Source organism: Oryctolagus cuniculus, chromosome 2 (assembly GCF_051225735.1).
Source record: "Oryctolagus cuniculus isolate XC-2025 breed Fujian yellow rabbit chromosome 2, ASM5122573v1, whole genome shotgun sequence".
Classification (NCBI taxonomy): domain Eukaryota; kingdom Metazoa; phylum Chordata; class Mammalia; order Lagomorpha; family Leporidae; genus Oryctolagus; species Oryctolagus cuniculus.
In genome coordinates, this window is record NC_142868.1 from 21,786,790 (window position 1) to 21,802,642 (window position 15,853).

The 15,853-nt window shown below is 39.8% G+C and overlaps 1 protein-coding gene across 8 annotated transcripts in view; it reads left to right on the top strand.

Annotated features, from left to right (window-relative positions):
• TBC1D19 (TBC1 domain family member 19) overlaps positions 1-15,481 on the top strand; it is a 177,439-nt gene extending 161,958 nt beyond the window's left edge. For all 8 annotated transcript variants that reach the window (XR_016229836.1, XR_016229834.1, XR_016229835.1 and 5 more), the window contains 5 exons: positions 1,566-1,675; positions 3,765-3,856; positions 10,138-10,253; positions 14,032-14,102; positions 15,063-15,481. Coding sequence is in view for 5 of the 8 variants with exons in the window: in XM_051842268.3 (XP_051698228.1) it covers positions 1,566-1,675; positions 3,765-3,856; positions 10,138-10,253; positions 14,032-14,102; positions 15,063-15,137 (464 nt within the window). In the remaining 3 variants the exon portion in view is untranslated. The remainder of the gene's footprint in view (positions 1-1,565; positions 1,676-3,764; positions 3,857-10,137; positions 10,254-14,031; positions 14,103-15,062) is intronic.
• The last annotated feature ends 372 nt before the right edge of the window (positions 15,482-15,853 follow it).

The window sequence follows — 15,853 nt, forward strand, 5'->3', positions numbered from 1 at the left end:
CTCCCATGGGGTGCAGGGCCCAAGCACTTGGGCCATCCTCCACTGCACTCCCGGGCCACAGCAGAGAGCTGGCTTGGAAAAGGGGCAACCGGGACAGAATCCGGCGCCCCGACCGGGACTAGAACCCAGTGTGCTGGCACCGCAAGGCGGAGGATTAGCCTAGTGAGCCGCGGCGCCGGCCAATGCCTTTTCTTAGGTTGTTATTGTAATTAGAACTGAGTTATTCTTTTTAAATACATGTAATATCCTAATTTGGGCTATTTTAATAAGCAGCCAATTATTTTGATAATAAAATGAGTTTTTAAAATTTAGTTTTAAAGTGGGAGGACATGCTTTTCTGTTTTTGAATTTCTTTGTGTATAATTTTTTCTATATATTTACAAGTAGTTTTTATATATATATAATTAGATATTGACTCCCCTGAAAATAATTTGTTTCTTTTGCCCTTCAGAAGAAGTAAAATTTTTCACTTGCAATGCTAGTTTTTGAAAATTTATCCCTTGGTAATACATGCTTTGTCCATTTTCCCAACTAATTGAATTTTCTTGTAAAAATATTTTACCATTTTCCTTTTACTTTGACAAAAAGAAGAGAACTAAACTGGCCCCACTGATTTCCCTGCTTACCTAATGCCTCCTGCACTCTGGGCATGACTGACAGAATATACAGCCCCACAACTTCAGATTTGCCCAGTTTATAGCCTTTGAAATTTCTACCTATGAGGAACGCATTTTTTCTTAACATTTAATGCAGTTTTTGTGTCTGCATTCCAATTACACGTGTGGTTATGCTGCCTAAAGTTCTTGAGCTTGAAGATGCGAAGCGGGACCGTGTTTGTCAGTGTGGCACGTGGTGAAGTCAGCCTCTGAAATGAGCGCCTCTGACATCAGCTGTGGAGAAGCTAGCTGACTCCCCCGTGCTCCAGTGCCAAGACGCTGTACAAAGGAAAACTCAATTTAACGCTCACTAGGGAAAGAAATCATTGCCTGAAGATGGTTTTATTTTAAGTTGGTGAAAGCTATCCTGATTCATATGGAGATAGGCCAATATGGACCAAGAATGGAAAACCACTTCTCAAAATTTTTATTTTCAAGTTGTATTAAGGGAAGACCATGGTTGTAAAAGTCACAAATCATCTTACAGTGTACTTACCTGAATCCCCACGTTAAAAATCTTGAAGCAGCCTGAGTTCTCAAGTGAAACTGAATCGTCTATCACTTTCTTACTACTTCAGTTAAAAAAAAGAGGTGTGATTTTAGGCAGTGTTCTAAAGTTACTTTGAACTTTTAATAGCCTTATATAATTCCATTATGTTATTCCTAGTCTACTGTGAAATTGGAATTACAATAGTTTATAATTTACCCCTTTTTATGATATTTAATGGCTGTTGAACTTTTCACATGTGAATAAACACTCTTTTCCAAAGAGCTTTTCCAAAGCTATCCATAATTCTAAACTTGTCTATGAATGACTATGATTACAACAAAATATTGATTTATTATTTTATATTTCACAATTTTTTAAATTTAGTAATTTTGCAATATTACCAATTGTTTTTCTTTCAGTTGCACCACTTTGTTTTCTATACCATGAGCCTTACAAATTGTATCAGATATTCCGTGAGATGTATGTGCGTTTTTTCTTCAGACTCCATTCGATCTCTTCTCATCCTTCTGTAAGTTCAAAGAAAATTGGATTAAATCCAACTCTTACCTATTCTTTCTTTCCTTAAAAAAAAAAAAGTCACCAATTTAATTATAGAGCATAAAGTTTAATTTGTGATGATAGGCAGCATGTCTTTATGGAATTAAATGATCAAGAAGAGATTAATATTTAAATATTCTGGTAATAATTAAGAAAAAGTCTATCAGCTGCACTTAAATTATCATCTATATATGAAGAGAAAAACATAGGTAGTATGTATTATTTTCTTTGATAAAAATTCCTGTCTTCTTTCCTTATTTCCCCTTTATGAAATGAGGTTATTTATATACTGTACTGTACTGTAGAGAATTGACCAAGCTGCTAGAGCAGTTAGTACTGGCTCTTAGCAGGTGTTCGTTAACTAAATAACTATTGTTATTGATATTATTGGTGTTGTTGTTTTCATTATAATCATCACCTTGTTAATGAAACTCAAACATTTATTTATCAATTTTTCAATTTTATGTTGGGCTGATTATCAGTATCGTAGTAGATTTTCTTTGTGTTTATTTAATACCAGGCTCTTTGACCTCAATATGAGACTCTAGAAAAAGCAAGTTGAACATTTTATCTGGTTTATTTTGGCTGCTCTTTTATCATATCTTTTTCCCCCTCCCATAAGCCTGAGTAAAGGTGGTGTTTATTTCAATTAAGCTTTTTCTCCACTTTGAATCTGCTTTGGTTCACTAGTGGGTAATTTGACTGCCTCTCCAGGAGACACATTCACTGCCAAATTTTCCCAAAGAGGAGACCATGTCACTGCTACTAAATTTAATAGCCGTTCCTTATCCCCACAGCGTAAGCATATGTATTCCTATCCTACCTCCCCCAGCTTTCAGTTTTGTTCTTGTAAGTTGCTAGTGAAAGTTGGCAACTAAAAGAACTCCAAGATGTTACAGATAAACAAAGCACTAGCAATTATTTTGAGTTTCTTCTCTTAACAAGAATTTTAATTCTTATCTTACATTAATGTTTAATCTAGAATAATCTGAAATAGTAATAATAATTTTAGTCCTCCTACTTTCTATATCACATTCCTAGCAATTTCAGATTCTTAAATTTAATATTCTATGCCATCTTAGGCATCAGAGTCCCAAGAGAACTGGCTGTTCAGTACACACCATGGTGCTCTCCTGGTGCAGAGCACTAAAGTCTGTCACTGGGCAGCCCTAGATGGCTCCTCTGTCGCCACGCTGGCCCTGAGGTGTCCCTTTGCAGATAATTGATTGGCCGAACCCTCCTCTGCGCTCTCTTTTATACCATGGAATAAAGACTTAAGGCGGTCATCTGCTTTTCTGGCTTGTAGCCACACGGAACTATTTGGAGTCATGACAGCCTTTTTTCTTCAGAAACTCAAAGAGAGGATTAAAATTTCTTTACAAAGATCAACCCTGAGGAATGCTGAGCCGCAAGAAAGACTTTATTCAGAGTTGTCAAATAATAATGCACTTGAAAAACCATCTGCTTAAGTTGGTTGCTTCTTGTACTTTACAAACAATGCCCTTTTAAAGAAGTAGATTTTGATTAAAAAAAAAAAAGTCTTGATACTACCTCCTGATGCACATGTCAAGCAGGCAGTAGTCTTTTCCTGGGGGTGGATTTCAAAGAGAGAGAGAAAAGCAAGAAATATTTTCCCCAGTGGATGGCACTGAAGGGGAGCGGCCAAATGGAGGTGAAGAGTAAGGGGTGTGGCCACAGCACTGGGAAATACCTGGAAACTGGAATGCATCCAGGGAAAAAAAAATTAACTAATTTTGCTGGGCCTAAGTGATAACTCATGGCTTGCAAAGTAGAAGATTCTCTGTAAAAAATCACATATTGGGCTACGTGGGGAGCCTTAGTGTGTCCGTGAGTGTGAGTATACATAAAGAAGGAGAGAGTTTACGTCTAAATACACATTAGAATTCCACTAGTGCATTCCTTATTTTTGGTTCTTACCTATATGAAGAATCTTTATGTTGATGATAGTCTTTTTCTTTTTCTTTTGATTAATTTGTTGGCATAATTAATCTTTAAATACTAAAATATCCATTTCTCTTCTAATTTACTATTATATCCAGGGTATTGTGTCACTCTGTTTGCTGTTTGAAAGTCTTCTTCAAACTTACCTCCCTCAACTCTTTTATCATCTACGAGAAATTGGGGCTCAACCGTGAGTATTTTTCTCTCATTGTTGAAGGATAAAGTTTCACATCAGAAAGCTCTTTTTTTCATCTTTGTAAAGCACTTACAAACATTCATTATTGCTTCAGAGAAATTAAGCTGTTTCACCAATAAAATGATAATTATCAAGTAATAAATTATAAGGGCATCCTATCAAAAATTCTTGGAAGAATTACCAAGATCCTAATAAAGTCTTATTTACTAACATTTTTGTGACTGGTACAGGAATCACCAAAATGCTCTAATTCCTATTCATAATAGAAAGTGTTGTTGAAAACTGAGGCAAATGTTTTTGGAAACAAATATTTCCAGAGAAATGTGATAATAGTGTGTAGGCTAAATCAATCAGAGAACAAGCTATGAAAGCTATATAAGTTAAAGTTTCCTGTCTCTTGTCAAAGGAAACCAAATCAGTTATCCACCAATGACTGTGATTTCTCCTTCTAAAAGTTTGAGTTTTGTTACTGGATCTCAGTATGAGGTATAGGTCAATATGTAGAGCAATTCTGGACTTCAATATTGCTGGTTCAGTCTCTCTTTAAAGAAAAATGTCTGAAACAACAGAAATTTCCAAATGATTTATCAATGTTTTGTTCCTGTCTTTATGAGCAACCATTTTCCTCTATTAAGGAGGGCCTTTTTGAAAAGAGCATTAACTCTTTGAAGCTATTAAAGGAAATAGAATTCTGTAGTATCTGTCTTACCACAATTGCATCTGCAGCAGATGGATGGTGGAGTGGGTGGAAATCTAACCCAGATTCAAATTCCATTTCAGTTTGGCTGTGTAATCTTGGTGAAGTTATGTAATTCATCTAAGTCTCAATTTCTTTATCCTTAAATTAAGGTAATTCAATGTCTTCATCTTAAAAATGAAGAGGATTCATAGCCTCAATGAGTTATCTCAACATGAAATGATTATAGAGATAGAGACAAATGGAAAGAGAGGTACCTCCTTTCTATGAGGTACCACTGAATTTCAGACATCTCTGAAATGCCACTTCAAAATAATCCCTAATTGGCCGACGCCGCGGCTCACTATGCTAATCTTCCCCCTGCGGCGCCTGCACCCCAGGTTCTAGTCCCGGTTGGGGCGCTGGTTCTGTCCAGGTTGCTCCTCTCCCAGTCCAGCTCTCTGCTGTGGCCTGGGAGTGCAGTGGAGATGGCCCAAGTACTTACACCCTGCACCCGCATGGGAAACCAGGAGGTACCTGGCTCCTGGCTTTAGATCGGCACAGTGTGCCGGCCATAGCGGCCATTTTGAGGTGAACCAATGGAAAAGGAAGACCTTTCTCTCTGTTCTCTCTCTCTCTCTCACTGTCTAACTCTGCCTGTCAAAAAAAATAAATCCCTCATTTCATCTATTAATAAGATTTTTCCTTTGAGGCCATTAACAAACAGGATTCTATTCATGATTAAGATTATAAAATAAGAATGTGGCAGAAATAGTTTATATTAAGCAAGATTTTTTTAATAAACTTGTAAATTGACTTCTCTTGTTGTGAAAAGAATATTGGAGTATAACTAGGCTTTTCTTTAAAGGATGAAGAAATTCAGTTCTCTGCTAGAAACTAAAATTCTTAATTTTTTCTATCCTATTTATACATTTTAATCATTTCAAGAAATGTGTATTTCAATGACGTAATAAACATTCAAATTCTTATGCAGGAGGAAGTATAGAAGTTTCAATTTTTGAGGTAAAAAGCAGTCTTTAAAAGGCTTTTATAAATGAAAACTGATACTGTTAGAAGATTTGAAAGGAAGAACAACAAGAGAGAGAGAGAGTCTGAGAGAGAGCTACATCTTCCACCTGCTGATTCGCTCCCCAAATGACTGCAACAGTCAGGGCTGGGCCAGGCCCAAGCCAGGAGCCAGGAACTCCATCCTGTTCTCCTGCATGGATGGCAAAAACTCAATGCTCCCTTTCCATTCACATTAGCAGGGAGTCGTCTGAAGGCAGAGTACCCAGTACTCAAACCAGCGCTCTGATGTGGGATACACGCATTGCAAGTAGTGGCTTGACCCACTGTACCACAATGCCTGCTGTGGAAGGTTTTTAATTTTTAATTTTTTTTAAGATCTAAGATTAGGGGCCTGTGCTGTGGCGTAGTGGGTAAAGCTACCACGTGCAGTGCCAGCATCCCAAATGGGCACTGGTTCAAATCCCAGCTGCTCCAATTTCAACCCAGCTCCCTGCTGATAGCCTGGGAAAGCATTAGAAGATAGCCTAAGGGTGTGGGCCCCTGCACCCACGTAGGGGACCCGGAGGAAGCTCCTGGCTCCTGGCTTTGGATTGGCCCAGCTTTGGCCATTGCGGCCAATTGGGGAGTGAACCAGCAGATGGAAGATCACTCCCTCTCCTTCTCTCTCTGCATCTCTGCCCTTCAGATAAATAAATAAATCTTAAGAAAAAAAGGTAGGAATACTAAACTTTAAAAAAAGATAGACAATTAGCTTATCTACTTCTTGAGTATGTGTCCGTAGTTTGTGCATTTTATCTAGGTTACTGTATTTAGGAACGTAAAGTTAATCACTTAGTAGCCATAGGATCAGCAGTGACATTACCTCTTCTTTTACTCCTGAGATTGGTATTTGTACTGTCACTCTCTCTCTCTTGATTATTCTGCCTTGAGATTTATCAGTTTCATTCATTTTTGGAAAGAAACGCTTTGAGTTCTGTTGCTTTTTCTCTATTGTTTTTCTGTTTCATTTTCACTGGTACTATTTTTAACTTTTTAACTGTGTTTTTGAGAGACACAATAGGGTTTTTTTTTTTTTTTAATTTTTGACAGGCAGAGTGGACAGTGAGAGAGAGAGAGAGAGAAAGGTCTTCCTTTTCCGTTAGTTCACCCCCCAATGGCTGCTGCGGCCGGCGCACCGCACTGATCCGAAGCCAGGAGCCAGGTTCTTCTGGTCTCCCATGCGGGTGCAGGGCCCAAGCACTTGGGCCATCCTCCACTGCCCTCCTGGGCCACAGCAGAGAGCTGGACTGGAAGAGGAGCAACCGGGACAGAATCTGGCACCCCGACTGGGACTAGAACCTGATGTGCCGGTGCCGCAGGCGGAGGATCAGCCTATTGAGCTGCGGCGCTGGCCAACACAATGGGTTTTACAATATGTATCTTTAAGTATTCCCATTCTACTTTCAAATGAACTCCAGGAATGGATGGCTTCACTGGCAGGCCCTACCAGATATCTCAGGAGGAAGTAGTATCCATCCTTGTTTTGATGTGAGTACTGTCAGGGTCTTTGCCTTTAGTTCTGACCAGTTTATGGTGTGAGTAGAGATGCATTTCCTTGGATTATCCTGGTTAGGGTTTGCTGTTTGTGTCTTTTAACAAATGGAGATGTTTTCTCCTTCTTGGGTTCCAGTGGCACATATGTTAAAACTTTGGTATCGTCCTACAGGCCACTGAAGCTTTACTCACTTCTTTTTCAATCTGTTTTTCTATGATTCAGACTGGACAGTTTCTGTTGATCTACACTCAGATTCTGTGGCTCTTTACTTAGTCATTTCCATTTTGCTGTTGGACCCTTCTAGTGAGGTTTTTTTATTTTCTTCTTACATTCAGGGGGTTTTTTGGTATTGTTTTTTTTTTTTTTTTTTTTTTGACAGGCAGAGTGGACAGTGAGAGAGTGAGAGAGAGAGAGAGACAGAGAGAAAGGTCTTCCTTTGCCGTTGGTTCACCCTCCAGTGGCCGCCGCGGCCGGCACGCTGCGGCCGGCGCACTGCGCTGATCCGATCGCAGGAGCCAGGTGCTTCTTTTGGTCTCCCATGGGGTGCAGTGTCCAAGCACTTGGGCCATCCTCCACTGCACTCCCGGACCACAGCAGAGAGCTGGCCTGGAAGAGGGGCAACCGGGACAGAATCCGGCACCCGACTGGGACTAGAACCTGGTGTGCCTTTGCCACAAGGCAGAGGATTAGCCTAGTGAGCCGCAGCGCCGGCTGGTATTGTATTTTTTTAACACTACAATTTGGTTTTTCTTTATATAAAACTTAGAGAACTATACACTAATAAGGGTGCACATAAATTATAAAAGTCAACAGATTTTATTTTTAAAAGATGAGGGCCGGTGCCGCAGCTCACTAGGCTATTCCTCCGCCTTGTGGTGCCGGCACACCGGGTTCTAGTCCCAGTCGGGGTGCCGGATTCTGTCCCGGTTGCCCCTCTTCCAGGCCAGCTCTCTGCTGTGGCCCGGGAGTGCAGTGGAGGATGGCCCAAGAACTTGGGCCCTGTACCCCATGGGAGACCAGGAGAAGCACCTGGCTTCTGCCATCGGATCAGCGCGGTGCGCTGGCCGCAGCACGCTGGCCGCGGTGGCCACTGTGGGGTGAACCAATGGCAAAGGAAGACCTTTCTCTCTGTCTCTCTCTCTCACTGTCCACTCTGCCTATCAAAAGAAAAAAAAAAAGATGAGGCTATGTTATCTGTATATGAAGAGAGGAATTATGGCACTATTCTAATAAGACACTTTGAAGATTCAAATAAAATGAAACTAGTTGAAGTTAATGATTTAGACTTAAAATCAAGTGCATTTTTAAGCATTAAAATATGTCTTGTACATCTGTAAAGGGATATTCTTAAACCAGCAAAAAACTTAATTCATTAGTACTGTGGAATAAATGTACATTTTTATATTTGAGCAATAATTACCAAGTATTGAAGAATTTCTAAAACTTGGGGATCTTTTCCAGTCTTAAGAGAATTGACACAATCACACTCAGGGACTATCTCTGGGTCCCTTTTTCTCTTTTAAGAGAGTATCGGTGGTATCTACTGACATAAATTCTAATACTTCCAGCACAGAGTCAGTCATATCATATGTAGATTCTAATAGAAAATACAGAAATGTGAGGGACTAGTTGTCAAGATACCAGAGCCCAAAATCTCATTTCCTGATTTTAGAAATAAGCTGTTGTTATATAACATACTTAAGAATAGTAGGATCTCATATATTATAGAATTTTTTTGTTTTTAGCAAAATGGAATTAAATTGAATTTTCTCATTGATCTTTCGGAATTTTGATATCTTCCTTACTAAAACAAGGAAATCATTTTTAAATCAGAAATCTATTTCTAATGTCTTTTACAGCTTTAAAACTGTTTGCCTTTGTCTTTCAGAACTCCTGTTATTTTATTTTATTCATCCAATTTGACTGAAATATAGGAATATAATTTATGAATTGAAAAATACGAAATTATCAAACCATTCTTTCAAGTGATAAAAAAAATTCAAATTATAAGTTATCGTGCTTACCTGGAATTGTTAAGAAGTGTTAGAAGATGAGCTCATTGATAGTTAATTAATGCATGTTCTGAAAAGCCAAATGTAGGGCCTGATGCTGTGGTGTAGTAGGCTAAGCCTCCACCTGCGGCACCAGCATCCCATATGGACACCGGTTCGTGTCTACACTGCTCCTCTTCCGATCCAGCTCTCTGCTATGGCCTGCAAAAGCACTAGAAGATGGCCCAAGTACTTGGGCCTCTGAACCCACATGGAAGACCCATAAGAAGCTCTGGCTCCTGGCTTCAGATCGGCCCAGTTCAGGCCATTGCAGCCATTTGGGGAGTAAATCAGTGGATAGAAGACTTTTCTCTGCCTTTCCCTCTTCCTGTCTATAACTCTACCTCTCAAGGAAATAAATCTTAAAAAAAAAAAAAAAGAAAGAAAGAAAAAATCCCAAATATAGGGGCCAGGCTGTGGTGCAGCAGGTTGAGACACTGCTTGTGATGTTGGTGCCTCATATCAGAGTGCTGGATCGAGTCCAGGGTGCTCCGGTTCTGACCCAGCTCCCTGCTAATGTGCCTGGGAAAGCAGTTAAATATGGCACAGGTACTAAGTACTCAGGCCCTTGCCACACACGTGGGAGACCTGGACAGAGTTGCAAACTCTTAGCTTTAGCCTGACCCAGTCCTGGCCTTTCCAGCCATTTAGGGAATGAGACAGCAGATGGGAAATTCTCTGTGTGTGTGTGTCTCTCTCTATCTCTCTATCTCTGTAAGAGTGGGTTTTGTAAAGGGCTGAACTCAGGAGCAAGCATCTATAATTCTTTTTCTTCGTACTTATAGACCAACTGAAGAAGTCATGGTTTCTCACCGTGCGCTTTTGTAGCTTCGGGGAAAGGACTTGAGTTTCAAATGCCCAAGTGACCTCTGAGATTCTCAAAGGAGTTACCTTAACAACAGGAATAGTTGGGCCCTTCTGATACTGCCTTTTTGGTGAAAAATCCTAGTTGATAAAATTAATCTTCATTTTTCTTTGCTTACAGACTCCGCATATCATTTAAGTGGATGGCTCGCGCTTTCTCTGGATACTTAGCTACAGATCAGCTCCTGCTTTTGTGGGATAGAATCCTGGGATACAACTCTCTGGAAATTCTTGCTGGTAAGGCTTAATTACTTCTCTGTAAAACACATGCCATTTCTGTAGTAAGGACCTTTTCTTTTCTAAAAGTGACCTCATGTAGTTAGTTTGAGTCGACACTTGTCATATTTTTTCATTGTTAAAAGAAACCGGTTGTTCTAATTCATTACATAATAGACATATCTGACTTAAAGGACAAGTACTAAGGTTCTACCATGTTGATATTTTTGCCTAGGCCCCAAACCAGCCTCTCCTGACTCCTTCTTGGCTCCCTGGAAAGCCCATTTTCCCCTTCCCCTCACTTCCCCTTCCCTTGTCTTCCTTCTCCTGTCCCCTCCTCTAGTCCAGCCAGGGCTTGCTGTCTCCCAGCGCAGTGCGAGGCCTGTGCAGCAGAGTAGAGCTCTATTTCCATTCTGCTGCAGACCCTCCTGGCTGTGTTAACGCTCTGTTCTTGGCCTTTCTCAACTACTGCACTTCTGCAGCTGCTGTAGTTGATGCAACTGGAGTGAGTGTATTCAAGTCATGGCCCTACTGCTTGTTCCAGCCTATACTGCCAGTGTGCACCCTGGGAGGCAGCAGGTGAGGGCTCTTGTACTTGGGTCCCGGCCACCCCTGTGTGGGAGACCTGGAATGAGTTTCCAGCTCCTGGCTTCAGCCTGGCCCAGCCCTGGTTTTTGTAGACATTTGTGGAATGAACCAGCAGATTCTTTTAAACATTTCTGACAAGAGTCTGTCTCAGTGCTTCAGTGTTGGGTAATCCCTGATTTCCCATGAAGCCAGTGCCATTTCTTGTTAATACAGTTTAAATGTATCGAGCTTTTTCTGCTCCCACAACTTGCCTCTCCCCAGATCTTCTATTTCAGGTTAAGTAGCTGTGTTTTCTGCTACTATTTCTCAAGTGACAGGAGTTTAGACCATCTACCAAATAACTCTCCTCTGGGTAATCCAGAAATTTTAAAGACTAGTGTATGTAGCTTTGGATAGCATTTTAAGAGGACATTAGAGCATATCAAAGAACTGGGTTCAATAAAAAAATGGCTCTTTCAATGTCAACTGAAAGGTCAAGATGTTTTATACCTTGAAAGAAATGTTGAATTAGAATACCTTTAAGGCCTCTCTCATTCTGTGCCTTATCACCTCTAATCAAGTTGAAGGAAAAGAGAAATAGTGCATGTTGAAGACTGTGTTTGCTATAAGGACAGAACTCTGCTATGTGGTGAATATGTTCATGAGAGAGTTACTGATAGACGGGTAGAAATGAAATACACGCTGCTGTGCTTAACTGCTCCATGAATGCTTTGTAAAAGGTGACAGGGAGGTATTCTAGAGCATAGAAATGGAGCTAAATTAAAGGGAGCTCCCCTACCATGAAATTCAGATAAAAGCTGCAGGGTAATTTCATGAAGCTGTATACAGATTAGTTTTGATTATTTCATATGTTTTCAGTAATGAATATTTTGGCACCACTTTTTTTTTATCAAATGAATTATTGTCAAAATATTTTAATAAAAATTACTGGCTTTAATTATTAATTAACTAGAGCCTTCTGAAGAATAGTTTAAAGCAAAAGGTGTCTTAATGTTCATGATAGAGCTGCTTCAATTTAAAATAATTAATATGGTTTAGAAGACCAAAAGTAAGTATCAGAGTTTCTGTATTTCATCTGAAGCATGTTTCAGTGGAAAACATCCCAAAATATAGAGCTTTCTCCTTGGCAAACAAACCTATTCTGTGGAAGGGTTGGGCAAACCAAACACGAAGCCGACAGAAAGGAACTGCTGTGATGTGACACCAAGATAAATAAAGGTGGTGAGCACACAGGCATTGTGGGTGTTCTGGAAGCTGAGGTCAGTTAGTGCACTGCTCTTTCCCCCTGTGTCTGCCTTTGGGAAAACAGCTTCCTGCTCTGTAAAACTCTTTCCTGTTACAATGGAAAGGTGGCCATCCTGCTTTGGCAGCTCTTTCAATTATACACAAAAAAAGGAAATAGCGATCATGTTCCTTAGGTCCTAAATGTCTCCACTGGACACAATAATTCCAGATATCAGGAAGGTATAAAGAATTGCTGGTCCACAGAAATCATTTCCTTGATATTCTTTTAATCAAGAAGTGCAGTGACTTTAAAATATTTGAATTTCTTCTTGTCGATTAAATTCTTTTCCCCAGACTTCTTATGTCCCTTGTTACACACTGCATGATTCCAGATTACTTGACTTTATAGATTGTTTTACTACTACCAACTGTCTTTTTTTTTCTTCTAGAATTTTCTTCTTTACTACTAGTGCTTTTTTACCAGGCCATCCAAACTCTCTGGTCCCCTAGAAAAATGCCTGTGCTTCCCAGGTGCTGAGTGCATACTCCCTCCTTCTAGAGAAATTAAGAGGTTCACCTCCTGACTCCTACTCTTTAGGTACCATCACCTACCCATCATTCTTCAGCTCATCTCTGGGAAACCATTCTGAGGGACAGCACAGCTGACGTTTCTTAGGAAGGCACACAGAGGTTTATGTCAGGGATGAGTCATTGATGCTTAACTTCACCCTTAACGGTGTCATCACATAGTGGTTAAATGCCTGGGCACCAGAGCCAGGGTTGAGGCTTGGTCCTCTGTGCTACCTGCGTGATTCTGATCCTGCCACCTGACTCACTGTGCCAGTTTCTACTTTAGTAAGATTGTGCTAATAATAGTACTTAGCTCTGAGAATAACATTAGTAGTATCATTCTTCTTAACAATGACAATGTATTTTTTAAAAGTGAATACTTGCATATATGCAATATACCTGGGAACCATTCTTCCAAGTAATTTTAAATAATTTGTAAGCATTAGTTTCCTAGACATCAGTGACTTGTTGGGTAGAGAATGCATCCCCACCAGTGGTGGGGGTGGGAAGAAGGGAATGATGGCAAGTCAAGAGCTATCTCCAGTCAGAGCCATCTCCTTCTCAAGAACACCGGTGTCTTGCCCAGATCCTGCTGCTGTTTGACTCATTCCCTCACATGGAAGTGTTTATGCTAGTCTATTTATGGAAGTGTTGCATATTAGCTTTATTCTTTTTTCATACAAATACATTTAATGGAAATCATAATCCAAATGTGAATGTGTATTATTGCTGCTGAATGTGTGTTATTGACCTTCAAGATATCCTATAATGGCTTTTTCCTCTCCAAAGTTTCAACTTTTTCTTGTTTCCAACATCAATGTAACCATTGAGATTGTTCCCTCAACAGCCCCACTCACCGGTATATCCATTTGTGGCGCCCTGTCTTAGAGTGACTGTGAAGGACAACAATATAAATAGAACAGAATAGCATAAAAATATATTTTAAAAAGAGAGCTTTATTGCCATGTTTCTCGCAGGACTTCTTGGTATGTTTGAAACACTTCTGTTTCAAAGTGTAGTCTCCCATCTACCTTTCAGAAGCCTCTGCATTACTTTAGTGAGAAATACTTGGATCAAAATCAACCCTTTTTTACAAGACAGTCATTAGATCTTCATGCCACTGAAAACCTGTCAAAATTTTCATTGTAGGTATGAGAGAACCATTTCTAAAAATGGTTTTAATAAGGCTACTGTATTTCCCTTTTTTCCAAAACCTTGAGATTCAGTTTGTCTAGCCATCAAGCACAGTTCTCTTGAGTAGCAGTTTCCACTCATGCCAAGACCGTAACTCAGAACATGGGAGGTGGAGGCGTGTGGAGTACTCGCTCTGAGCTCTCGTAGTGGCTTGCGGGCACGGCAGCAGCTGTGCCGGGCTGGCGAGTCAGCCACAGTTGAAATGGTGTTCATTCTTTTCCAGTGCTGGCAGCTGCTGTGTTTGCTTTCCGAGCAGTGAACCTGATGGAGGTGACATCACTGGCTGCAGCTGAAGTAAGGATAAGATTCCCTGAGATGGGATGGAAATAGTTCCTGAGAGGCCGCCAGGCTCAGTCATTTCAGTGTCGGATGCATAGGACACACATTACTCTCAGATGAGTGTCTTAGCTTGGGTAGACCCTGGAAGTTTCCAGCTAAGTAATGGTTAGTGTTCCAATTCCCTAGTCACTTGAACACAAGCTTTTTATGAAAGGTCATAAATAAGATTAAGGAATCCAATGTACAATTATAAGAAACCATACTCCTCATAGTCTGAATAGAAACTTCTGAGGCTTATGTGCATTTTCTGATCGGCCACATGCATGTATTATATGCATAGAACAAAGAAAGACTAGTTTAGAGTTAAAGAGGCTCATAGGCTTCTTTGATTATCTTAAATTGTAAGCTAATTATTTAGGGCTAATTTCTTTTCAGTGATATAATATATACCTGAAATACGGTTCAGTTACATAGTGCTTACCATATTACTCTACTTGCTTTTGTTATCTGTCATAGAAATGTAAATTTTATTCTTAAAATAGCTGCCTAGAGTCTTTGTTTAAAGGGAAGAGGATGTTTATGCCTCTTGCAACTGAATAAACATTAGTTCCATCTCAAAATGATTTCCTGAAGTCAGTTACTTATAACACTAGAATAGCAGGGCTAGGATTCATAATGTACGCTTATTTATAGAAGCAGTTGAAATGTTAGACCTCTTATAAACCCATGCTACCTTGTATATTTGAAGAAGGCTCAAGGCTGAAGTCCAGGTTATTTTCTACTGCACCTTTGAGCATGTTGCACATGTACTACCACTGAAATATCAGCAAAGAGCAGGGAAGCCGTAGCTTGAGTGCAGAGACTTCAGACAGATCTGAAGACTTCAGAGTGTGTGCTGCCTGCAAACATGCATGTTAGTGGGGTTTCTGAGATTCCACTTTGCTATTGATAATTTCTTTTGTTTTTTTGTTTCAGGCAGTTCTTGCTGACATTTCTACTTTAAAAGTTATGCCTCTTCTTCAGATTTTTCTGTTTGCTACTGTCACCTGATCTTCATCAAGGTCACTGACAACATCTCTGATTTTTTCATTAGAAACTAATCATGAACTATGCAAACTCTGCATAAACCAAAATTAAATTTTGCATATAAGCCAATAAAGATCATGTTCCCGCCTCACTTAAACCTAAGTAGTTTTTCACTTTTTTGAAACAATAACTCTGCACACCAAATATTGCATTGCATGCACTTATTTTCAAGAGAGAAGCAATAGATGTGACTCCTGCTAAATTGGGCATACTATATATATATAATCCTGACTTGACTTGTAACAGGCATGTAACAGCATATGCAATAAGAACGAGAGATACTGTAATAAACTTCAAGAGGTAATGGAGCTTCTTGGACAATCCTTTCATGTTAGTTTATAAATTTATTTCTAGAAATGTAATGTTTTGTCTTATAAATTACTCTTCACTCAGAACCAGAGGTGTGGGGAAAGGGTATGAGAAGACTTGGGAAACATACTTCTAAGTAGGAATAAACCAAGTTTTTGGTGTTTTCTGCAACTCTTCACTCCTCAGGGATTTTCAGGTCCCTCTCCATTTTATTTTTCCCTTAAACATCCCTACTGGGAAGGTCAAATACAATCACCTCCACCTCACAATATTTTATCTTCACTCTTCTGAAAGTCAGAAGTTAATGTGCCGATCGCTTCACACGTCTCAACCTTCCTCTTGCTTGGAAGATTCGACACCACTGAGGCTGT